The 27,218-nt window shown below is 38.8% G+C and overlaps 1 protein-coding gene across 1 annotated transcript in view; it reads right to left on the reverse strand.

The window, feature by feature from the left end:
• Positions 1-26,118, reverse strand: part of SPATA13 (spermatogenesis associated 13) — a 362,537-nt gene extending 336,419 nt beyond the window's left edge. Inside the window, exon 1 of the mRNA XM_072611736.1 lies at positions 25,642-26,118. Coding sequence (XP_072467837.1) covers positions 25,642-25,653 — 12 coding nt within the window. The 5' untranslated portion in view covers positions 25,654-26,118. The remainder of the gene's footprint in view (positions 1-25,641) is intronic.
• Between the last annotated feature and the right edge of the window lie 1,100 nt (positions 26,119-27,218).

The raw sequence follows: 27,218 nt of genomic DNA on the forward strand, positions 1-27,218 counted from the left end.
TAATTCCACTGTGTTAAAATTTAAATTCACTTTCTCTCCTAATTCCTTCCACGAAAATGGTTACTAACTTGAGTCTAAGGATGTTTCTTATTCTTGAGCGCTATTATTATTACTAATAGTGATAACAATGTCTTGATTTTCCATACTTTAAAATGATAAATTTTTTAAAAATTAATTATTGCTTGATTAATGAATCAAACATGTGAGAGAATAAAAATAATGAAGACCAGATCATTGCCACCAGAAATTACAGGAAGGTTGCGCTTCTGTACAAATTTCACAAGGAAATATTAGAAACTATATCACTATATTACTGGATAATACTACATATTACTGTATTACTATAGATTACAAGAACTTGGAACCTCCCAAACAGGTGGAGCAATGGATAGAGCACTGGGCCTGGACTCAGGAAGATCTGAGTGCAAATCTGGTCTCAGACTCTTACTAGTTTTATGACCTTAGGCAAGCCACTTAACCTCTGACTGCCCCAGTTTCTTCAACTGTTAAATTTGGATATAAATAGCACCCAACTTACAGGGTTGTTATGAGTATCAAATGAAAATGTTTAGCACATAGTAGGCAGTTAATAAATGTTTATTCCCTTCCCTTTCAGAACACTTAGAAAGACATGACCAAGTGGTTGGTATTCTATATCATATTTGCTATCCTAAGTAAATTAACAGGCAATAAATCCCTGTATTCCAACTACATGCTCCAAAATATTGAGAATTCAACAAATAACGTACACTAAACCTGGACCTTTATCACCAACAAAAGTGTTTCCCATGATCGTTCCAACACAATATTGAGCTATAAAAATTTAAGAATGTTTTCAATATATACCACACGACAATAAAATAATACTGGAACTAGAACATTATTGCAGTCCAAAGTGTTTCCCACAATTGCCTGGACATAATATTGATTCATAAAAATTTAAGAACTGTTTTTAATGGATGTCAACAGATCTAATACTCTTAATCTCTAAGCTGCTTGAAATGAAAAGCTTTCAAAATATAAAGACCTAACTGAAGAAACTGAAACATTGTAGGAACAGGATGAATCACTTATCATCTTTGACATCCTATACCCAGAATGCTTACAGTGAGCCTACCCAAGATGAGTGTTCATCCCAACAATTTTATTTGATTACAAAAAGCAATCATTTAATCCACCAGTGCAATATAAAACATAGATGAAAAGCCCATCCAGCCAGGACTATTTCTATGAGAATTCTATTAAACAAGATGAGAAGAGATAACAATAGCAGGTCACCTTTATATAGTCAATGTCCCTCACAGCAACCTGGGAGATGGATATTGAGCAGGTTATTCTCTCCTTTTTACAGTTCTCTGAAGCTAGACAGTTCAAGGGACAACCTGTAAGCAGCAGAGCTGGGATTCACATCAAACGTCTTTGGCCCATCTAGTATGTTTCCCCCTACACCATGTTCCCCTGCTAATTTCATTGCTGGATCCTGCCTTCTCTTTTCCAGACTAAATAACCTGATTTTGTTAATATTTCTTACAGGCAGCAGGTATTATTTCTAGCTGCTCAATCATCTTTGTGACTCTTTAGTGAATCATCTTCAAGTTTTACATTAAATACGCAGCCCAGAAATTAAATGTCTGATCAGCACTGGTACTTGGGAGGATTTTTTTACCCTTGCTGGTCAGTCATGCCCAACTCTTCATGACTCCATTTGGGATTTTCTTGGCAAAGGTACTGAACTGGCTTGCCATTTCCTTCTCCAGCTTATTTTTACAGATAAGGAAACTGAGGCAAACAGGATTAAATGACTTGCCCAGGCTCACACAGTTAGTAAGTATCCGAGGCCAGATTTGAATTCATAAAGAGGAGTCTTCCTGACTGCAGTCTCACTGCTCTATCCACTGTACCACCTAGCTCTTCCATAGGGGGTCAAACTTGGGCTAAAAGAACCAGCAAAACTCCCTAGTGCCTATGGAGGAAACTAGGTGAAAATATAATTGAGAAATGTTTAACAAAATAAATAAAAATATAATACAATGTAGATAATGTTAATTTGTGGTTAAGGCAACATGCTACCTTTCTATTTGAATTTAACACCACTTCTCTAGACCAGTGACTAGAAAACCCCGTTAACATTATCTATGTTACACTGTATTTTTATTTATTTTGCTAAATATTTCCCAATTAGATTTTCATCTGGTTTGGGACCACACTTGGGAGTTTTGCTTAAGCTTGATCTGCAAACCCTCTTTGAACTATGCCCCTTTTATAGAGGAAACATCTTCACTATAACAGGAAATACTAATTACCAAAAGGTTAAAATTTCCTTTTATCCCTCCTGACAATGGATATATTTCCCTACTCCTCTCCTCTCTCTACTTTCCCTTAGCTCTTTTTTTTTTAAGACTCAGAACACTTGGTCTTAGTCTCTCAAGTGCCAGTTATACACTAATTAATACCCTTTTCTACATTTTTCCACCTTTCATGTAGCTATTACAACAGCTGTTGGGAGAAAAAAATCTAATCCCTCTAGATTGTACAACATAATTCATTATAAAGATGATTTTTTAATCATAAAGATGAAAATACTACCATCACTAATAGACACCATTTCTCTCAAAAGGAAAAATATTAATAGAGATAAGGTGGACAGATTTATATCCCACTAGAAATTATAGTACTGTGAAAGGGAAGCAGCTGTAGACCTGGAGGCAGGAGAGATCTACATTTGAGTAATATCTCTGATTCTTATTAGCTGTGTGGCTATGGGCCAGTCTCTTAAACTCTCTGATGATCAGTTTCCTCATATGTAAAATAAGGCAAATAAGATATAACTTCACAGATATGTTATGAGAATGAAATTAAGAAATATATCAAAAGTGCTTTGTAAATCTTAAAGTTCAATAGAAATAGTAGTGATTTGTAGTAGCGATAGTGGGTGTCTATTTTGCTCTCTGCTTGGACCTGAGCTAACGTTCTATTAGTAAATAAATATAAAGTAATCCAATCACAGGCTAAAAACTTGAATCTTGAGAATCTGATACATTAAAATGTGTGTTTAAATAGAAAAACGAATGAACAAATGAAAGAATGAGTGAACAATGAACCATGTTTCGTTTAAACAAAATTCTAAACATAATTAGATCACCTATAGATTTTCCTTCTAGAAGAATGATATACCAGAAAAAATAACAAACTTTCTCTCTAGCTACCATTTCTTCCCTCCATGGCTTTCTGTTATCATCTCCCAGTTAGAGTGGTCCTTTACTATCTGGAAGAAAGGAACTTGCTGGTTTGGGTAAAGCTTCTCATTCTCAGTAGTGGAATGGAAAGCTCCTAAGTGACAGGATCATTGATCTAACTATGGGAGGAACTGCAGAGAACATATAGTACAAACCCCTCATTTTAAGAACCAGTAAACTGAAGCCCAAGTGGTTAAGTGACTTGTCCAACATGGCACAGGTAGGAAGCATCAGAAGCAAGATTTGAACCCAGGCTCTTTGACTCTAAGCATAACGTTCTCTTCACAGTACCATTTTGCCAACTCTTTCAGGGTTGGTCAGCTAAAGGATGCCTGTGTGAAACAATGACAATATCTGTAACCTTATGTAATTTTCCCAACTAAATGTTCTACTAGAGCATTTAACTACTTTATTAATAAGCTGTTAAAACTATCTTTACTGTGAATAGGGTTGAGACTGCAGTGGATAAGAAATGGACAACTGCCAAGAGGTCCTTTTAGGTCATAGAGGTTCTTAACCTGGGGTTAGTAAACTTGTGGGTTTTTTTAATATATTGTTTTTGATAACTATATTTCAATATAATTGGTTTCCTTTTTAATCATACGTATTTTATTTTATTTTATGCATTGAAAAACACTCTTTTGAGAAGGGAATTTATAAACTTTACCAGGGGGTCCACACACAAAAAGGTTAAGAACTCCTTAAAGTGTTTTCTCTTTCTTTATTCAAAGACAAAGCTTAACAGGGAAATACTTCTTTATCTTATGCTGCAAATACTAAGGAACTGACCTCACAATACTCACTCCTTTTGAACTAAACAATAGTCTAGAAATGTATTAGACAGGTATAAAGTATTATACATAGAATCTGATCTTCCATGTCAATATGAATCTGCTTGGAATGCTCTATGACCACCCTTTGATAGATCCACTGGGTTTTTATACTTCTACTTATCTATTTCTAATTTCTATTTATCTAGTTTTATTCATAATAATTTTTTGTCCAAATGAGATCAAATGAGATAACGATTGTAAAGTTCTTAGAACAGCCTGGCATATACTAAGTGTTATATAAATGTTAACTTATTATAGTTGTTTTTATTGTGCCTAGATGTGATCCTTTCTACTGTTTTGTGTCCTAAGATAGGGTGTTAAACTCAACAGAAACAGGTCACTAAGCCTTACATAATGCTGAGCCCATGTCGGCAAAAACCAAACCAAACAAAAATTTCCATTATCTATTTGATTATATTTTTATTTATTTTACTAAATATTTCTTGATGACAATTTAATATGGTTCAGGAAGCAGTCAGGAATGTTCCCCGCTGCTAGGGGACCTTGGTTAGTGTTGATCACCTCTGTTCTAAGAGCATAGGTTAAAAAAGAGAAAGGTTATGTTTGGTCAACAATTGGTTGGATGAAAACAAAGCAACATTTTCTAGTGTACTATAGACTATATAGTGTACTATATACACTATAGTGTATATAGCAAGCACTAGTTCATTGATTTAAAAGCTTCACTTCCCATAAGGTGAGCCAAGATTCTGAATTCCCATGAAATACTGTGCTGGTAGTGGGGGGAGGGGGTGTTGTCTTAGTGAGAAGATGGGAGAAGAAAGAAGCAGGAACCGAGTCCCACGAAGTCAAACATAAATAGAGTGACAAATGACAGGCTAAACCATGAGGAGGTGAGCAATCCTACTTGAAAAAAAACAAAACCAACCTTGCCAAGGTAAGCTAATGGTGGACAGAGGTTTCATAAAGCTGCATTCTAGGTGGAGTGATTACCTCTCATTATCAAGCTCGAGGCTGCCAACACTTTCCCCTGGGTCTCTGTGGGAAGTAAGAGGCTTCTGTAGTTTTCTCTGGGTTACGCTGGGGAAGAGGACAGTAGGACAGTACTCATTAGAGCAATGGGGGTTAAGAACAGTTCTATTGTTTTACATGTTCATTTCTGTTCCAATAAAATGCTTTTGTTCTTACTTATTTTATGCTGTTGTTTGCCTAGATTCCTGTTAGTGTAGTGATAACATGAATACTAGACCTGAGTTCGTTTTTGAGCTAGAATGGAGGCTCAAGTCAAAGAAGCTACATGTGCAAGAGAATTAATCTTCCCCTCAAAATGATCCCAAGTCCATGAGAGATCACCCCTACCTGGCATTTGATGACATTACTGAGAGGTTACCACTACCTGGCATTAGGTGAAATCCCAGAGCACTCCTTGCCAACATTGGGCATCTTCCCTTATCCTGCTACATTCTTGCAAAAAGAGGTCCTAAGAATGTATTCCCTTATGAAACATTTTCAGTTTCACAAAGCCTTTTACAAACATTCATTTTATCTTTATTAGATAGGTACTACAAGTATTATTATCCCCATTTTACAGATGAGGAATCTCAGTTCAAATAACTATACAGTTAGTAAGTGACAGAACTGGGATTCAAGTCCATTATACTCCTACATATGGCCTGTCTTCCTGATTTAATTGTGAACCCTTTGAGGGCAGGAACTATGTCCTATCTCTTTCTACCTACAACACCTAGCACAGGATCAATAGATGTTTGTAAATTGTCACGACAGATATGATGCTACCACACAACTCATAGCACAGAAGGTCCGGGTGAACAGGCTAGCTGTAGAATTCCAGACTATGAAATTATGTTTACCTAAGGACATTCAGATCTCATGAGAGCTTTAAACTGAAAATGGAGGAAGGGGAAAACTGTTCATACAAGCCAGATACTATAGAATCAGAAACATCATTTCATTTGATCCTCACAATAACCTTGGGAGGTAGGTGTTATTATCCCCATTTTACAGTTAAGGAAACTAAGACACAGGTTAAGGGACTTGCACAGGGTCACACAACTGTAGTTTCTGAGGTCAAATTTGAACTCAGGTTTTCCTGACTCCAGGCCCAGCACTCTGAACACTACGTTGTCGCCTAGCTTGTCCCTAGCTTACTACGGGTCTCTGAGTTTTTGGATTTTGTTGTCATTGGTTCGTTTCAATCATGTCTGACTCTTTATGACCTCATTTTGGGGTTTTTCTTGGCAGAGACTGAAATAGTTTGCCATTTCCTTTTCATCTTAAGATGAGGAAACTGAGGCAAACAGGGTTGAGTGACTTGCCCAGGACCACACACGTGGTAAGTGTCTGAGGTCAGATTTGAACTCATGAGGATGGGTCTTCCTGATTCCAAATCCAGCACTCTACTCACTGTACCACCCAGTTGCCAGAGTTTTTGGCTTAGTGGCAACTATTAGAGGTAAAATATAATACCTGGGAATGACCTTCCAAATAAAGCTTTTTGAAGAAATAACTCCTTTTCTGAGTCTGAGATTTAATTTATTTATATACATACACTCACAAAAGCATATACATATATACACTAAGTATTATATATATTTTTTCACACACATATACAAGTGCATTCTATGCAGTTATTTATAACTAACATTTGTTTTATATATTTATTTAAAAGTTATTATTTCATCAGCTAATCCTAAATTCTCTGTGGACATGACTTTACAAACTTGATTTTGTTAGCTACCTTGGGGAAATCCAACCTAACAATAAAGGGGCGCTCAGTAAGACTGTCCTTTTATAAAAAAAAGCACTTTTCCACACAATGATATTCTTTCTTTAGGCTGTACGTCTTGGTAAAACCCCTGAGGTCTCATGCAACTTTAGCTGATCCCCTTTATAAAATTTACTGTGACTGGGCCAATATTTGGTCATTGGTGTTGTAATACAGGTTTCACTATTCTCAAACAAAGGCCCTGCTTCACAGCAGGATTTCCAATGCCTCCTGCAGCAAAGAGGCTGCATCTGGGCTTCCAAACAAAAGCACAGCCTTACAAAATTACAGGGAGGCTCAGCTTGCATCTGCTTTCCCAAAGAAGTATTATCATTAGCAAAATATCTCCCTAGACTAATACATTGAAAATCCACATTTTCAAATTGCTTAACTTCACTTTCACTGTTTTACATTTTATGGTTGCTCTTTTGCTTTAACCTTACATGAATTTCTGAATATGCCCCTCCCTCAAAGAGTTCCTTTTAAATAGGAAAAGTGAATTAATAAGCCTGGAGGAAACATTACCATTATCCAATTGGAAACAAAGCATTAAATTAGAAATTGTAAATAGGGATGAAAGAACTTCTAGCATCCTGCCCCTTTCATCTTACAGATAAAGAAACTGAAGCCCTGAGACGTTAAAAGGCCAAAGATCCCACAGCTCTCTCTGATCAGAGCCAGGATGCAGGGCTCCTGATTCTGGGGCTCATTCCACCCTACCACAACTGTTTTTCTCACAAGTTGAAGTATTCATTCACTGAAAATCAGCCTCCCTGAAGTCTTTCCTTCTTTATGTGGGAAGAATGTTCCTGGATTTTTAGTTAGTAATTCTTCCTATACAGATATATAGAGAGGGATGAGCATCAAAAAGAAAAGTAGGGGACAACAAAGATATTATTTCCATTATTTCCCCCAATTAAAAAGTTGTTCTGAAAACTAAATGTCATTTTGTAGAAACTGAGAATGTAAACCTCCAACTAGACTATAAATAGCCATTAAGTTACTCTCTTTGCAGTCAGAAGGTCTGGATTCAAGTTCTACCTCTATCACTATCTGTGCAATCTTGGACAAGTCACTTAACCTCTCTGGACCTCAGTTTGTCCATCTGTAAAGGAAGCAGTTGGGGTATAACATTCCTATATTCAGTTGCAGATTAGGGAGCCGCCTTAGAAAGTTCTCCAGTTCAATCCTCTCATTTTACAAATGAGGAAATTGAAGTCTAGAAAGGTTGGGTGACCTGCCCAAGGTCACACATGTAGTCAGCAGCAGGGTTAGCATCTGAACTCAGAGCCTCTGTCTTCAAAACCAGTCCTACTCTGCACTACACCAGCTCTTTACTCTGAGAGTATCCATGTGCTAGACACTGTGCCAAATGCCTCACAAACATTACTTCATTTGATCCTCCCAACAACCCTGCAAGAAAGATAGTATTACTGTCCTCAATTCTATAGTGAAGGAAACTAAGGCAAACGGGGACTTACCCAGAGTCACATAGCTAATAAGTATGTAGGATAGATTTGAACTCAGAACTCCCCAACTTCAGGCAGCTAGGTAGTATGGTAGATGAAATGCCATGCTTAGAGTCTAGAAGACTGACTCCTCTTCCTTAATTCAAATCTGGCCTTCAACACTTTCTAACTGTGTGACCCTGAGAAAGTCACTTAACCCTGTTTGCCTCAATTTCCTCATCCATAAAATGAACTGGAGAAGGAAATGACAAACCACTCCAGTATCTTTGCCAAGAAACCCAAACGAGGTCATGGAGAGTCCTACACAACTGAAATGACTGAACAACTTCCCAACTCCAGTCCTACCTAGCGCTCTGTCCCCTCTACCATCTAGCTACCTGTGAACTGCTCTGCCCTGATTTTTCCCATACCTCTTGCCTCTCACCTCAAATTAAAGAATATATGCAAAGTGCTTAGTACAGTTTCTATCACATAGTAAGTGCTATAAAAATTCATATCCTCTCCCTCCCTCTCTTCCTTTTTCAATCCCCTCTACGCTCATACCTCTCTACATATCCAACCAGGAAGAGCTACTAATTAAAAACTCTGGAATAGTCTGCCCACATAGAGAAAGTTAACTTCAAGGAGATGATTTTCAGTGAGTGGCTGCTTCAATTTATTTACATGACAGGATGTTGTTGTGTGTTGGAATGAACATCATATAATCAAAAGACAACAGTTCTAGTCCCAACTCGGTGTAACTGACATTTGGCCTTTTACCCTCTCCAAGTATGTCTGGTCATCTGTCAAATGAAGAAACTGAACTAAACAAAATCTAAGAGACTTGACAGTTTCAAACCTATATTTTATATCTTTATATTACTTAATATCTATTTATATTTTTATGTCTTTGCTTGATCACAAACATATAATCTATATAAATTCATTCGTCTGAAGATCTCAGGGGCACAGGTGATACTTTTATCAACAGTGCAAAATGAGCACAGAGGTTTTGGAGATTAAAGAGAGATGTGGAAATTTAATAGTTCATTTTCTAAAATGGGATCAGAGAACAGGATTTAGATTTCTGTATCAGTGCTTAAGCTACAGGAGTGATAGGATCTTGGCTAGTGATGGAGTTGACCCAGGAAAAACCGGAAAGCATATATTTACCTAGGGACTTAAGGATCTGAGAGAGGAAACTTTAACAGAAAATAGAAGGGGAAGAAGAAAATTGCCCACGTACATCTCACTGGTATGACATAAAAAAGAGAATCAGTGGACAATAATTCCAGAGGCACTAAACAATAACCAGGAAAGAAGGAATATTTGGGAACGTGGATTTTTTTCATGCTACAGGTAACTATATGCCCTGTATAGATGATGCCTGTCAACTAAGACTTTTTTTTCTTCATTTTTTTTCTAAGCCTGGTTCATTAAATTAACTCAAATAAAAATGTCTGCAGTTAAGTCCTGGTAGGAAAGTTTTCACTGTGTCAAATATTTACACAGCTTTATTTTAGACAGTACTTCCAAAACAAACTTACATAATGATGCTCTGGTATAATTACTTCCCTTGGAAATCTTTCCCCTCCCCCTCTGTCTAGATTTCAAGGATACGAGAGGGACTTTCCATATTGGATCTTTGGGTGACTTATGATTGTAAATCATGCATTTAAGCATTTTCAGCTTATTTCCTCTATCTAAGTGCATTAAACTGAAGAAAATCCATGTCAGTGAAAGGGCATTTAGGGAAGACACTGACAAACTAGATGTCTTCCAGAGCATGAAGACCAGAAAGGGGAGGGGACCAGAGAGCATGTCATGTAAGGATGGGCTGGAGGACTAAGGATTTTGAGTCTGGAGAAGACTGAGAGTGGGAGAGGGGCATGATTGTTGTCTTCAAGTATCTGAAGGGCTACCACACGTAATGAAAGATGGCCTAACTTCTAGAGCTGTCTTTTAAGAACAGTGTGGGGGGAGTCGCTTTAGGATAACAGAATCACTGAATCTCAGAGCTGGAAGTAACATCAATAGCCCTCCAATCTAACCCATAGCCAGAAAGAATTCCCACTAGAATTTTATACCTGTCATAATAAAATACCAGTCATCTAGCCCCTGTTTGAAGACCTCCATGGAGGGAGAATCCACCACTACTGCAAGGCAGCTCCTGCCTCTTTTGAACAGCTCCAGTTAATAGGAAATTTTACCCTAACATCAAACCTAAACAGCTCTTTCTTTGCAATTTCTAACCACTGGGTTCCCCTTTACTTAACGTCTTTAAGCTGGGTTGGATACCTGGTGAGTTATCGAGACAATTCCTGTTAAGACACAGGTTGAATTAGACGATCTCTGAGATCCCTTCTAACCCTGAATTCTGAGATCCTCTAACGAATATCACACCTTTCCAGCCATCAAATACCAAGACATAGACCATAGACTTATACATTATGAGAAACTTTTTCACTCTTCAAAACATATTGGAAACTAACTCTCCTCTACTTTAGAATGTGAACATAGAATAAGTTCATTTTTAAAACAAGTAAATATATTAATATACAATAAACTTTACAACGTTTTATATCTTTAAATAATTAACATGCAATGTATCTTCCTCTTGCCATAGTTCTTGCTTGACATGATAGGACATTGAGTTCACAAGATTTTAACACATATGCTTTAATTCTTCATCCTGCAACCAATCTTTTACCACATTGGATATTAAGCACACTTTTGGCAAATAGCCCATGTTTGCAAGTCTACCCTTGATTACAGCCATAATTTTTCATTTAAAGTAATAGTTTAATTGATATCCTTTGTTTTTCCATTGCTTAAAATTCCCCTTATATTCTTCTCAATTCTGTTGTGTCGTAATGTTATAGAATAATCTTAAAAGAAAAAGAGGAAGAAGAGGAAAAATAAATAGCAAAACTAATCAATCATTTTAAAAATCTGAAAATATATATGGTGCTCCATATTGTGAACCCCCCACTCCCAATTCTTCTACCTCCAACTTCAGAAGAACAAGTTCTTTTCAAAGGGTAATTGCCATTTTAAACTGTCAGTTGAATGTCTTTGAGGGGAGGGATTTTAATACAGTCCCTCACCTACCACTAAATAAATGCCTACTGAGATAGATTCAGGGGTGGGGAGCCTGTGTTCTTGAGGCCATTTGTGGTTTTCTAGATCCTTAAGTGAAGCCTTTTGACTGAATCCAAATTCTACTTTACCAATTTAAATTACAAATTCACATCACAAATCTGTAAAATTTGGATTCAGTCAAAAGGCTGCACTTAAAGATTTAAAAGGTCACATGTGACTCAAGGTTGAAGATTCCGTACCCCTGGATTAAATAAATATTCCCACTTAGTGGCATATGAGTTCTTTCTGCTTATTTCTCTTCATGCTACACAGTACAGTTGGAAGTTTGTCTTTGCTGGTCAGGCCATGAGAAACCAGAATTTCCTTATCTCATATCTTTTACCAATTGAAAAAAATTGTCTTGATGCTTTGAATCATCAAGTCCTCAAAAGTCTGAAAACCCCTTAATATTATTTACTGTGAAGCTTTCCTCCTTCTAATCTGTCAACAATTCAACTGTAAACCTAAACGTTTATTATTTGTCATAGGCAATATGAATCTTTCAGAAAATGATAACTGTTTGAGTCTAAGGTCGATAGCCTAAAAGAGATGACTGTGAACACTTGCTAGAAAAACAGTCTGAGTTTTTCAGAACTAATAGTGATAATACAATGATTAACTTTTCTCTAGAGAAGAAATTCCCAAGACTTTCTTCTCCTGACAAGCTTTACCTTCAAAAGATGGCAGAGTGGATAATAGATCACTGTGCCTGGAGTCAGGAAGATCTGAGTTCAAATCCAGTCTCAGACACTAGCTGTGTGACCTTGTGAAACTCTGCCTGCCTCGGTTTCCTCAACTGTAAAACAGGATCACAACAGCACCTACCTTCCAGGATCCTTATGAGGATCACATGAGATAATAAGGCACTTAGCACATAGTAAACACTTAATGAATGTTCCACTCCTCCCCTCCTTCACTACTCTATGATTCTAGGTTACCTACATTATATAAATTCAAATAATATGGCCAAGTTAGGCATATTAATATGATAATGTGGCATATTCCCATGAAGAGAGGCCTTCATTCCACAGTACCATGAGACAGTGCTGTTTTGCATAGCACTGAAGTATTTTTCAAGGTTAAGAAGGAGAATATCCAGCCAAGAAAGTGCTAAAGGCAGAGATGATCAAAAGGATGCCATTTACGTGAATGGGATGCACCTGCCAATGTTTCTTTTGCTATAAAACCATGTGAATAGAAAGGGTGTGTGAAGTAAAGCCAAGGGAATTTCAATCTCCACCTTATACTTTTATCATCGAGAAAGACCTCAGTAAACTTCACCAATATTTTCTTCCTTTATCCCAATCTCACAGGAGACTATGAGAATAATCCGATACTAAACAGGCAAAGAGAGAGGTTTAAGAAAAGCTTTTGAATTCTTTGAAATCCTAGTCAACCTTTAAAGGTCAACTTAAATGCCACCTCTTTCATGAACCATTTTCTGATTTCCCCAACTGGATCTATATCTTCTTCCTTAGAACTCCCATCACTCTCTCCCTTAGCCCTCAAATATTGTGTTCTTTCTCATATTATAATTATTTGTGTACCTTTTCCATGATAGGCAGCATTGTGTAATGGATAGAAGAGCTTTCTCAGAATCAAGATGGTCTGGGTTCAAGCCTGGCCTCTGACACTTTCTCACTGTATAATCCCTAGGTAAGGAAGCTGGGTGGTGTAGTGCATGGAGTGCAGGGCCTGGAGTCAAGAAGACTCATCATCCTGAAATCAAATCCAGCCTCAGACACTTACTAGCTATGTGACCCTGAGCAAGTCACTTCACTCTGCCTCAGTTTCCTCATCTGTAAAAGGAGCTGGAGAAGGAAATGGCAAACCACTACAAGAAAACCTCAAAGAGGGGCAGGAAGAGTCAGATAACAACAAATCTCTGGGTAAACCACTTTTCTGTGCCCCAACAGATAGTGCACTTAAATAGTGTCCTATTTAAGGTAGGACACTTGACAGACACTTAAATAGCGTGTCCTGTTTAAGGTAGGACAATATACAATACAATACACATTTATTATGCATCTACTAAGTGCCAGGCACAGAAACTACAAATAGAAAAAAGTCCCCAACTTCAAGGAGCTTAAAATCTAAAAATGCAAGGCTACACACAAAAGCTGGGAGTTGGGGTACAGCATACTTGGGATGGGGGTGATGGGATGAAGTGAAAGCTAAGCAAAGCAACTGATGGGAAATGAAGAGTTGACTGAACTTCTGCACCTACTTTAAAGGGAGACTTGGAAGGAGTTCTATGATCCTACACTCCAGCCCTCCCATCAGAGGGACAGAGGCAACTAAGGACAATAAGGAGGTATGAGTACCAAAGCTGAAGCAATCTCCCTGGTGATCAGTTTATGGGGGGAGAGGCAGATGATGGTGGAATGGAAACCAAGCAGATAATCTCATGGGAAATGAAAAGGACAGGAATAAGGTCAGGAACTAGAGATGTGGTTTCATTAATATAGAGAACTACAAGAAGTGGAAACATTTGCAGGTCTATGCCTTCTCTACAACTTGTATTCTTAGAGTAGGGTCTAGAAGATTGAGAAGTTAAGTGACTTCCCCAAGTTCACACAGCAAGTATGTGCCAGGGATTTGAACTCATCTTTCTGGCTCCAAGTCTGGTTCTCTATCCACTACAGAGTCCTTTGGACTCTCTGTTACTATAAATTATAAACAAGTTGCCAGTCTGCATCAGTGCAGGAGAGTTCCCAAAGGAGATTCCTATATTGATGAAATTCCAGATTTATAAATGCCTGTTAATAATAGCCAGCATTTACGTAATAAGGTTTGCAAAGCACTTAACATATGGTATCTCAAGAGGTAGGTGGAAGTATTATCTCCATTTTACTGCTGAGGGGAGAGAGACAGAGACAGAAAGAGAAAAAGACACAGAAAGAGAGAAAGAGGTGTTAAATGACTTGACTTGCCCAAGGTCACACAGCTAGTGTCAAAAGCAAGATTCATGCTCAGGGCTTCTTGATTTTAAAGCTGGCACTCTACCAACTATGATATCTTAGAGTCAGGTAAACCTGAATTGGAATCCTGTCCGACCTTTAGGCAAACCAGTTAAACACTCCTGGCCTCAGTTTTAGCATCTGTAACCTTATAAGGTTGTTATGAGAATCAAATGAGATTTAATATGTATGCGTGCATATACATATATACACACGTGTATGTATTATACATGCCAATATAAAATGAGCAAGTATAATATATTATATGCTAATATCAAATGAGATTTAACATACACTAATGTATTTATATAGTTAAAATACCTCATTTGATTATCCCAACTATATGTGTGTATATGTATATGTGTGTATATATATATGTATATATCACTCTACAAACCTTCAAGCACTATACAAAGGTTGGCTATTATTATTCATTAACAGTAGCTATTATTATTAAACAGCTGGCATTATAGTAGATAAAGCACCAGACCTGGAGTCAGGAAGACCTGAGTTCAAATTCCAACTCACACACTTATGGCTGTGTGACCCTAGGAAAGTCACTTGACCTCTGTTTGCCTTAGTTTCCTCATCTGTAAATGGGGATAAAAATAGCACCTACTTCCTAGGGTTGTTCTAAGGATCAAATGAACGTTTGTGCAGTCCTTTGCAAACTTTCACATGCTATATAAATGCTAGCTGTTATTATTATTTAAATATTCAAATACCGCAAATATTCAAACCTTCAAATATTGTAAGATGATTAAGGTCATAGACTGTGTTGTATACATCTTTGCATTCCTGACAATACTTAGCACTGTAGAAATTTAATAAATATTTTTAATGTGTCTTTCTTTAATAGAATGTAAGGGCTTTGAGGGTAGGGACTGTTTCACTTTTGTCTTTATATCTTCAGCATTTTCCACAGAGTCTGTCATATAGTAATTACTTTTGATAAATGCTTTTGAATGAAGTGCATTTGAAAGTTTTTTAATGCCACTGCTTTCCTTAGGTCAGGAAAATGATCAGCATTTCACTAGTTATCCCAAAACTGAGCAGCCTGAAGCTTTCCCCAATCCTTTACATATTTAGGTTTAGCTCTCCCGTTCAATCTAGAAAGAGTGCATCTAAGGTGAATATTTTAATTAAAGGGATCATAGAAGCAGGAGTTGAATAGACCAACACGCCCTGTGCACCAGTGCCAACCTATTTGCATAACTGACCAGTTAAACAACTGCCTGGATATATACAGTTTTGCCCTTCAGGGAACTCTTTGCTTTGGCTTTCAAAGTTGACTTTTAAAACTTCCAGTTCTGGCACCATTCCTCCTCACTAATTAGTTATGCATTTCTCTGAGAAGTGGGCACCTTTGCTGGCAGAGACGACGCTAGTTGATCCACACAAGGACCTGTTTCTGAAACTACCCTCACTGCAAAGCTGTTGGGTGAGGTCCAAAGAGTCATTGTAACATCTTTTGGTATTTCCCTTAAAAAGCTTCACCAGAGAAGACTGGGCGGCATTTGCCAGAGGAGATGTAACAAATTATAGCCCACCACCCAGGGATTAGTCAAGAGCAGAATAGTTTTCAAAGAGGGAAAAATGTAAGAAAAGCAATTACAAAGTCAAACATAAAACTGAATAAGTATAAGGTGAGAAGGACTGGTAATGAAAGTATAGCTGAAGGTAATTTCACAGTCCTCTAGCCAGACTTTGGATTTAACCCACTGAAGACTGAAAAGTACCTCTTTGCTCCAACAATGTATAACCCTGAGCCCTCCCATGGTGCAGATAGCAACCCTTCCACATGTGAACCTCTTGACCACATATTCCCATAAATTTACCACAGGGAGGTCACCTAACAGTAGGAAGAGGACTTCCTCACTTTCTCTTGATATCATCTGGTTACCAGAGCAAGAGGCTAGGTATCCATCAGTAGTTATTTCTTGATCTCAACATGTGACCAGACCATCTTTTTCAATGATTTCCTTGACACCATTGGACTACAATACATGACAGCATATGAAGAAATGTGAGCAATTGCTGCCCATCTGCTCTGAGAATAGACTATGAGATAAAGAATAAACAGGACTGAGCTGGATCATGGGAAATATAAGTGGGAAAGAAAAACTTGGTGAAACAGGATCATTGCACAAATACTCCATAAGGGAGATTGTAGAATACCCTTCAAAGCAGACTGTGTGGTCCTACAGTAGAAACTGTCTATGCTGGGGGTGGGGGAAAGGGGAAAAAGCAGTGTGGATCAGGGGATGAATCCTTGCTCATTTGAATCCTCATGATGAAATTCTAGAATTTTCTGACATTTGCAGGATATGAAAAGCCAGTAAGAGAAACAAGGAATGACAGAGACTAGGGTGTACCCCTTGCAGACTGAGTGGCCCATTTGTACCTAGTAAAGGGCATCAGAGGAGGCAGCTAAGTGGTTCAGTGGAGTCAGGGCAACTCCAGTTCAAAACTGGCCTCAGACATTTACTAGCTGTATGACCCTGGGCAAATCACTTAACCTCTACTTGTCTTAACCCCGTGGAGAAGGAAATGGCAAATTACCCCAATACCTCTGCCAACAAAACCTCATACAGGATCATGAAGAGTGAGACATGACTGAACAAAGGCTTTGATTTTAGTTGAGCCTAAATCTAGAGATTGTGGGACTCCATTCCCCAGCTAGAGATAGCAAACTCTACAATTGTGTTACCCTTTTGACAGTTAGCAAAAGGATATGATTAATTCAAGGTAAAGGAATTTACTGAAATAGTGTAATAATAAAACAGCAAAAAAAAGAAAAAAAGAAAAGAATAACACCCCCCCCCCAAATCTGAAATGGATTCTCCCACAAATACATCTATTATGAGAAAAAGTGTGGACTCTCAGAAAGTTCATAAATAATGAGGAACACATGTGGAAAAGGCAATTTACACCTTTGGTATGAACCCCTGATGTATTTTCCTGGTGCCTTCAGTACTGTGATTCTGTGTGTTGCAGCGTTTCTGCTGGGTGAGTCATTGAATCTGGCCCCCTAGGACGGTTCCTGGGTTGGGTGAGTCACCACAGTATTCTTCACCATCTCCAACTTTGGATTCTGTTGAAATCCTAGCCTAGAGTATTTCTTTGCCCTTTGGAAAAGAAGCAGAACCCACATATTCTTGGATCAACATCAGTCTTAACTCTGAGGTCTACCATCCTTGAGTAGGATCTCAGCTCTTGACTCCATATTTGGACCCCCTGTTCCACTGGATGCTAGAGTCTGCTTCTACTGCAAGATGACACTACTGAATAGGGAAGTGGGGGAGGAAGTTTGAAAAGGAAAGGAGAGAAACTTCCTCAGCCCCCATACACTAATCTAGAGGAACAAGAAAAAAGGTGAAAAGTAGAACTGAAGGGCTGAGTTCATCCCCTTTCTTCTCAGTCTACTCTAGAGGCTTGAATGAAGTTGGGTGAGTTCCTCTGCTTTCAAAAGGCTAGATACATGTTTAGGGACAGTGTCATTCTCTCTGCACTAAGCAGTCCTTTTATATGCAAACAGTCACCCTACCAGTTAACCTCCTAAATCAAACGAACGAGCAAGCATTTATTATGTGCCCACAGAATGCCAAGCTTGTGCTAAGGTGTTATCTGGGGATAAAAAAAAGATGAGAAAGACCACCCTTGCCCTCAAAGGGCTTACAATTTAATGGGGACACAATATGCAAACAAACATATACAAAGCAAGCTATATAAAGTATAAATAGGAAATAGTTAACAGAAGGTAGGCATTGTGGAATTATGGATTTATGAAGGGTTGGAAAAGGCTTCCTGTAGGTGAGATTTTAGTTAGGACTTAAAGAAAGTCAAAGAGGTCAGTAGAGCAGAGGAAGAAAAGTGTTTCAAGCTTAGAGAGTTGTCAGATGGTACCTGAAGCCAAGAAAATGGAGTATCTTGCTCATGGAACAGCCAGTGTCACTGGATCAAAGCGTACACACTGGGGACTAAGGGGTAACAAAGATTAGAAAGGCAGGAGGAACTAGATTAAGAAGGACTTGGAATTCCAAACAGAGGATTTTGTATTTGATTTTGGAAGGAATAGGGAGCCCCTGAACTTTATTGAAGGGAGTGTGCATGCAATATGACCAGACCTGCAGATTAAGAAAATCACTTTACTGACTGAATGGAGGAGGGATTGGAATGGGGAGAGACTTGAGGCAGGTAGACCCACCAGTAGGCTATTTCAATAGCCCAAGTGTGAGGTGATGAGGACCAGAGTAGTGGTAGTATTAGAAGAGAGAAGAGGGAACATTTGAATGATGTTGTAGGGTAAAATCAGATGGGGGGGCGGGGTTAGAAATACTCAAGGATCTAAAATGACTCCTAGGTTGTAAGCCTCAGAAACTAGGTACAGGGGTGGGGAACCTGCAATCTTGAGGTCACATGTGGCTCTCTAGATCCTCAAGTGCATCCTTTTGTTTGAATCCAAACTTCACAGAACAAACAATTCAGTCAAAAGCCCACATTTGAGGACCTAAAAGGCTACATGTGACCTGAAGGCCACAGGTTCCCCATCCCTGAAGGATAATATTGCTTTCTACAGTAACAAGAAAGGTAAGAAAAGGGGAGGGTTTAGAGGGAAAGATAATGAGTTTTGTTTTGGACATAATTAGTTTAAGATATCTACTAAACATCCAGTCAGAACTGTCTGAAAGGTAGGTGGAGATTTGAGATTTGAGATCAGCAGAGAGATGGGAGCAGGAAAGATATGAGGTATAAGGAAAGGTATGACATGAGAATCATCAGCATAGAGATGGTAATTAAATGCTTGGGAGCTGATGAGATCACCAAGTGAAGTATTATAAATGGGGAAGAGAGGAGGACCCAGGACAGAATCTTTAGGATATCTAGTTAGAGGGTATGATCTGGAGGAGGATCCAGTGAAAGAGTAGTCAGATAGATAGAAGGAAAACCTCAAGAGACTGCTGTCCTAAAAACTTAGAGAGAAGCATGAAAGAGGAGAGAGTGATCAACAGTGTCAAGGCTACAGAGAAGTTAAAGACAGAGAGGATTGAGAAAAGGATTTGGCAACTAAGAGACCATTAATAACTTTAGAGGGAGCAGTTTCAATAGAATCGTAAGGTTGAAAGTAAGAATATAAGGTGTTAAGAGAGTAAGATTAGAGAAAGTAGAGGTACCTGTTATAGATGGCCTTTTTGAGGAGTTTTGCTCTAACAGGCAGAAGAGATGTAGGATGATAGTTAATGGGATCAAGGAAGGGCTGTAGTTTTTCTCAGGATAGGGGAGACATGGCCATGTTTGTAGGCAGTAGGAAATGAAACGATAGAGAGGGAGAAATTGAAAATAAGTTAAAGGGTGGGGATGGCAGAGAGGGTAGTCTGTTGGAGGAGACTGGATGGAATGGACAAGTAGAGTGGTTGGCCATCTCATCATGTGAGATGGGGATAAAGGAGGAGAGAGTAGCAGAAGACCTCTTACATCCCTCAGCAGAGCTGTTCATCCCTTGTTTTCAAAGAAGACCACTGACATCACAGGGTTGAGATCTTTACTTGGTATAAATTGGATCTAAGTGAGGCAGAGCTGCACCCAGTCCCCTCACTCTCTCTTACACAGTCATCAAAGACTAGTGGCAAGGCAAAAAGTCAGGACCATTGGTGATGGCCTAGGATGCAGTAGACGACCTTGGCATCTTCAATGTCTGACTGAGCTCTATGCCTCTGCGCCTGCTTCAGTTGCCTTTATGGCCACTGGAACAAACAGTTCACATTCACCCCTTCCACTGGGGGAAGTCATCACATGCCTGGGGTTTGAGGCCTGTTGGGGCGTGGCCGCTTTGAATGCTACAGCTTCTTGGAACCACAGGTGAGTGAGAGCTGGTAAAGATGGAGACGTAAAGTGGATGAGCAGCCCTGAAAAGGGCTCAGCAAGTTCTCACAGCCGAGTGTATTAGTCCTCCCAGAACATCCCATACACCTGCTAGGTGGCACAGTGAGGAGAGTGCTGGACCTGAAGTCAGAAAGACTCACTTTCCTGAATTCAAATCTGACTTCAACTCTTAGCTGTGTGACCCTGTTTGCCTCAGTTTTCTCATCTATAAAATGAGTTGGAGGAGAAAATGGCAAATCATTCCAATATCTCTGTCAAGAAAACCCCGAGTGAAGAGCAGAGAATGGCTGAAAAACAATACTTTGACTAGAGCTACACAAAGTTTGAAGGCTCTGTAATGTCATTAAGTGAACTGCATACTCAAGTGAACATGAGGCATGCCCACTCCTTACAGGGAGATGACCTGTGGAAGCACTTCCAGTCCTTGGCTTACTTTGCCATCATGCGTTTCTGAGAGATTCAGGCTCTGCTACAAATTCTGATCATCGCTTGTTTCTTCACGTGCTCAGTTCTTCAAGGAGAGTGTTCAGTAATGACTGGTTCTAATTTCCAGAATCCTCAAATAATGAAGATGTCTGTAGCTAAACAAGAGCCTGGAAATGCCAGCCAGGCAGGTTACCCCATCCTAAATTAATGACTGAGGCTTGTAACAATGCATGCTTCGCTCTCCTTGAGGCATTGCAATTTCATTCCTTATCAGACCTTTTCATGCCATACTGGTGGTTAATATGGTTCAAATCATTCCACAGCTCCAAGAGGGCCAAAGAAACAGGAAGCAACGGGCTGGAGAGCAGAGCTTTCATCTCTCTCTGCTCACTGTTCTCAAACCTGAAGCATGCTCTGAGGATGGGGTTAGGCCAGCAGCAGTAACTGGAGAGTAAGACAGAACTTCCAAGTTCAAGGGTCTTCATTTTTCTCATGATTCCAGGGAAAGGTTGCTTTTCATAGTTCCCTACTTCCTTTCATCCACATTGCTCCTTCACAGTTCCTTTATTTCAAAATTTTTCCTATCCCTCATTTTGCTTGATCTCAGCCCTTCCCCAATTACATTCCTCCCTTCTCTGAATTGTTGTCTCTTTTTTTTTATCAATTCAATTTCCATTTTGCCTTTACATATAGAAAATGAACGAAAATAAAAGTAAATAAATGAAAAAAAAAGAAGAAAGAATTGTAGGATGCTCGAGTTGGAAAGAACCATAGAAATCATGTAGATCAACATTCTCCTTTTAAAGATAAGGGAAAAGGCTTTTGATTTTCCCAGGATTATATTCTTAGTAAAACTGGAAAGCCATAACGAAGCCATAATTCTCGCTATGTCGTCCAGCGCCCTTTCTGTATCCAAAAGCTTTGTGTGTATGTGTATCTCTCTTTCTCTCTGTGTATATATGTGTATACATATGTATGGATAGATGCACATATATACATACATAAACATATATGTATATACTATGTGTATATTTTTATATATACACAAACATGTGTGTGTATACACACAGGTATATCTATGTATATTTGCATATATACACCTACACATACTATAAGCTCTTCATAGGCAAAACTCTTATATTTCTCTAAGTTTTAATCCTCCCCTCTGAAGTTTACAGCATAGCTTGACAGTTCTAACACTATATACTAGCTCAATTATAATTTTTAAAACTATTAGTTTCATTTTGTTGGAATTAAGTGTTACAAATATGTCCTAGTTAAAACTAATGACACCCTAATTTAAATGATTGTGAAAACTGTGCCTTTGGTATTAACTCTTAAACTTTTATATCTCTGAGTAAAGAAGAAAAAGAATTGTACTTAGTATTGATATAGCTTGACAATCTGTTCATTGAAACTAAAATTTTATTTTCACTGTCAGTACAGAGAAGGAATCTACAGATTTTTACTACATTACTGGATTTTCCCCCTTACAGTCCTTGTTTAATATTAGGGTCTCCTCAACTTTTACCATCATCTAACTTAGTCTAAGAGGCCAGAGCCTCCTTTCTGCATCGAAAACTTCATCTTCTTTCTTCTGATCACTTGGATCAAGTTAGGGCTTGAGCCCCCAAAAGAGTGATCGGAAAGGGAAGAAGGTTTACCTGCTCTGACCACAGCTATAGAGCTGTAAGGTATGCAAAGCACTTGACATATATTATCACATTTGATTGAGTAGAAATCATCTTGCTTTTACATAACTGCTTGCCTCCGACTGGGGGCAGCTGGTTGCAGTTAGGTCAATGGGCCTGGAATCAGAAAGTCCTGTGCTCAAATCCTGCCTGAGACACTTACTAACTGTGTGATTCCAGGCAATTCTCTTAACCTCTGTTTGCCTCAGTTGCCTCAACTGTAAAATGGAGATAATAATATCACCTGCTTTGTAAGGATGTTGTGAGGATCAAATGAGATGATAATTTTTTAAATGCCTTGCACAGGGCCTGAAACACACTAGGTGCTATATAAATGCTTATTCCCTCTCCCGTTAGAGCTCCTGGAGAGCAATGGCTGTCTTTTTTATATCTATCCCCAGCATTTAGCACAGTGCCTGGTACATCATAGGAGCACAATAAATATTTAATTGACTAAGGCAAGGGTGAGGGTGAGAATTCTTCTAATTCAATTTTGTTCAATCCAACAAATACTAAAATACCTTCTCTGTGGGAAACACTATGCTAAGTTGTTAGGGATAATTTATCACCATTTCATTTCAGAAAAAGAAGGAATGTTTAGAAATCTATGAGCTCTACCAATAACTGCCTTATTTTAGGAAAAATTCATTATGTTTCAATTTTCCCATCTGGGAAAAGGACATATTAGGTTTAATGTACATCTATCTTAGAAGGAAATAATAAATGCAGATAATTAGCTAATATTAATGAACAACTATAAAGAAATATAAATGTATATGCAATAAGTGATTAGTTCTACTTTCCATTATATTGGCCTGGTGTGGTGTTTTTCCTTAAATAATATTTTTTGAAAAATAGTATTTAGAGGGACCTCTGCCTAAGTGCATCCATTGAGGAGCAACTGGAGCAGAGAACAGGATATGAAAGACTTCAGGTAAAAGACCTTCTGTTCTCAAAAACTTCATGATTTAGCTGGAGAAAAACACAATGCACATGAGTTTCTGAACCTAAAGTTAATATTAAAAAATGTACTTTACCCACAACAATAATCCGAGTGCAGAATACCACAGGCCACAGCAAAGGCTCAAATAAGCCACAGACATTAATGGGATGGGAAGAGAATAACAGGAGGAGACCAACACAGTGTGGGGGGGAGGGTGTTAGGGGAAAGAAGGCACAGGAAGTTAAGGGCAATTTCTCATGCAGCAAACTGCCCTCCAAAGCTTAAGAATTCAACTGAAAGAAGGCTTGGGGTAAATAAAATGGAATGAGAGAGCTCTGTCTCACTTTAAACCAACCTGATACTGTATGTGAATATCAACATTTACTAAAGAGATAAATCAGAGTCCTTTAATGAGAAAGTTCTCTTATATTGCATTCAAAGTATAACTTGGTTTTAGAAAGCCTTGCTTTTCCCACAACTTTTCAAGAACCTATCTACATCCTGATACTTAAGTAGTCTGTATCTACTATATAAAACAAGGTAGAGGTATGGCAGGAGTCTGAGGCTATAAAAGAAATTCTCAATTATCAGTGTTCCTTTGCTGCTTGATCAAAAACTTTCTGACCAAGGAGAAACCACAAAATTATTTTTAATGCATATATGACTGTAAGGAATGTACAGAATGGACTTCTGGTCCACAGTGACATGGGAAAAGAGAAGTTTTACGTTTCTGAGAATGATTGGCAGTGTCTGAGCTCTGACTACCTTGATGGTATTAAAGATAATGGATGGGGAGGTGGAAATGACTTGGAGTGTGAAGAAAGTACCTCATTAAAACAAAGGCAGCATCTTTAACAAACTTAAGTTCTTCCACCTTAAGAGGGGCTGCTGCTCAAAGCCTATTGTGCACCTGCTAGAGCTTGACCTGATTTTTTTAACCTAAAGAAACCTAAATCAAATTGCCACAATGACTCTTCTTGTCCTGGACAAATATCAAAGGAATAAAACAATAATTTGCAACTTTCAATCATCATTTTTTAAAAAGATTATAGCAAGCAAATGGATAGATGAAAATATGGATACATAAAAACCCTCATTTGTTTTTTTATGCAAGATTTGTCTAAAATGAATGATAACCATTAGTAAGTTCATTTACACTTAAGACTATATCTACTATGGTAAAAAAAAAAATTTGTCTTTCGGCTTTGATGCAGTTGTCAACTGCTGGTTACAAGATAACATGGATCACATCCTCTCTGAAACCTCAGTTTTCTTATCTGTAAAATGAAGTGGTTGGATCTGATGAACTCTAAAATACTTTCCCATCTCTACATCTTTAATCCTCTGGCCTTATGATCTTTCCTAAATATTTTGGAATCTCTTAAGCAATAAGCAGAAAAATGTCAGAATTTGAATATGCCACTCTTCCTGATAACTCAAATAAAAATGGTTAAGTCTCCGTTGGGAATATGCCTCTATTGTATATTCAAAAATAAAGCAACTTTGAAAAATTAGATGATAGAATATAAAAAGACTTTAAAATGGCAAGTCCCACACCTAGCAAAGTACTTGGCTCCTAACAGGGGCTTAAAAATCCCTGTGGAATGAAAGGCTTAAAAAAAAGAAAAAAAAGCTGTTCACACCTTCCACCAGAGAACCAGAGATTTTCCCCAAGTAGAGTAAAGCAGCCTTCAGGAAATGGTGCAAAGCATGAATATCCACCAACAAACACAAAAGGGATGTGTCTCCTCTGAGCTAACTAAGGGTGAGGGAGACGATTGTTCCAAGAAGCCTTTTTGCTGCTCATCCAGCTAGAGGTTCGAGCTGTAACACAGCTGAAGAATTCCCAAAGCCTTTAGCAGCCCTGGAGAGCGCCATTAGTCACCTGGCAACCAGTTAAATTGTTCCAGGGAGTTCGCGAGGAAACAAAGTTTCTGCTGGTAGTTTCAAAGTACTCCCTTTTCTTTCCTCCTCCCTCCCACCCTGCCTCCGTTCCCAAGGCAACCGGCGGGCGGGCTCCTCAGAGCCAGAGCTTTGTGAGGCTGTGGCTGTGGAGCGGCAGGCAGCTCTCCTAGCCTCGGGAGGAGGGGCTGTAGCCCGCAGCCCATTGTGCACCTGCTAGAGCCGGGTTTCTTAACCTCCATCCCACCATCATTTCCGCCTCTCTGGTCTTCTCTCCTTTGCATGCATTCTCACTTACCACCTCCCTCCCAACTCTCTTCTGCACAAACATCTGGCCAGCGGCTTGGAACTAAAGGGCAGTCCGGTCTAATCTTCTCCACCTCCCTCCTACCAACTGCTACCAAAAGAGGAGGGGGTGGGGAGGCGGCTTACCTTTCTCAGCATTCTTCTTGGGTTAAAGGGTAGATCCTTGGAGCGAATTAACTATCCATCCCAGCTGGGCTTTAGCATCGGAGGAAAAACACATTAACACCCCCACTAAGAAAGGGGACATCAGTTGCTAAACTCTGAAATTTCAGAGATCGTATCTTCTGGGTCTGCCACAGTCGGGACCCTCATTTGCATATTAAAAGGGTTAGGAAGTTTGGAGGAAACTTTCTCCTGGAGCGCTAAAACTACTTAAATATCTCTTCCAAGTCAGAGTCCAAAGTAGGTTTTTTGGGGCACCTCCAAAGGTCAAACTTCACAAGAGGCTAAAAATCCCTGAGGGCTGGCCCCCAGCTCCTTTCTGCTTCCTGGGCTCCATCAGTGGACTGTGTTGTTTTTTAAAAGGCAGTGGGGTGGAGGCTGGGGGGTTGCAGGGCCAGATCCAGAGTTTCATTCAGAGGCAGGTTGAGTTTCTTATTCATCTCTCTCCCAACCCCCTCTTCAGCAGTTGCTGCATATTCAATAAAAGGTGGAGCCAGTCTCTATCCCTTTAATCCTCCAAGGCACTAGGACCCAAAGGAAGTAAACTGGAAAAATGATGCAGAGCAATCCTTTTAAAAGAGAGAAATAGACAAAAAAGAGAACTTTGAGTGAAAAAGCATTTAAATTAGACTCTCCCCCTCACTTCAGCCATAGACCTCTCTGCCCATAAAAGATGCACAATTCTTTTCAACACTTTTGTTGTTCCCATTTCTTGAAGATGAAGCAATAAACACTGTCTTAAAAATTTACAAGAAAGTTCCCATAAATAAAAGAAAAACTTCCATATAAGATCCATCGTGCTGTTCTCTTGAAATATTGGTGTCTGCTTCCTCCCTCCAGTGCCTGGAGTCATGTTTGGTTACATTTCTCCAGATCTCTGGGAGGGGGTAAGAGGCAGTGTGGCATAATAGATGGTCCTGAACTTGGTGTTGGCTAGATGTAGGTTTGAATCCCACTTCTATCATTTAGCAGCTTTGTAACCTCCTTCAGGCAAGTGGCTTCAACTCTGTGCTTCAGTTTCCTCATCTGTAAAGTGTAGATCATAATGATAATCATGGTGCCTCCCTGAGTTGTGAGGATCAAATGAGATAATGTATATAAAATCCATTAATCTTTAAAGTGCAATCTGCTAAATTATGCCATAAGGAAAAACATAATATAGATCTTGTTCACGCAAACATATAATCAAAGGATGCAAACACTCATACCATTCTTTTAGTGCCTGAAAAGAGCAAAGAAAGTTGCATGGGGATCCCTGGATGTATCAACAACTTTTAATTACACGCTCATAGTTACACTAGGGCATTGTTTTCCATAAGTGTTTTGGAGAGGTCAGGTACCAAGAATTCCTCATTCTCAGAGGAAACAATTACAAAAATTCACAGAGTTCTCTGATGTCTTCAAATCTATTAGATTTAATCAGTCATTTGTCCATTTATTTACTTGAATTAAAATGGCCCATAACCAATCCTAAATAATCTACATTTTTGGATTTATGTAAAGATGTTTTCCCTAACAACTTTGTTACCCCTGCATTCACG

The sequence above is a fragment of the Notamacropus eugenii genome, chromosome 5 (assembly GCF_028372415.1).
Source record: "Notamacropus eugenii isolate mMacEug1 chromosome 5, mMacEug1.pri_v2, whole genome shotgun sequence".
Lineage (NCBI taxonomy): Eukaryota > Metazoa > Chordata > Mammalia > Diprotodontia > Macropodidae > Notamacropus > Notamacropus eugenii.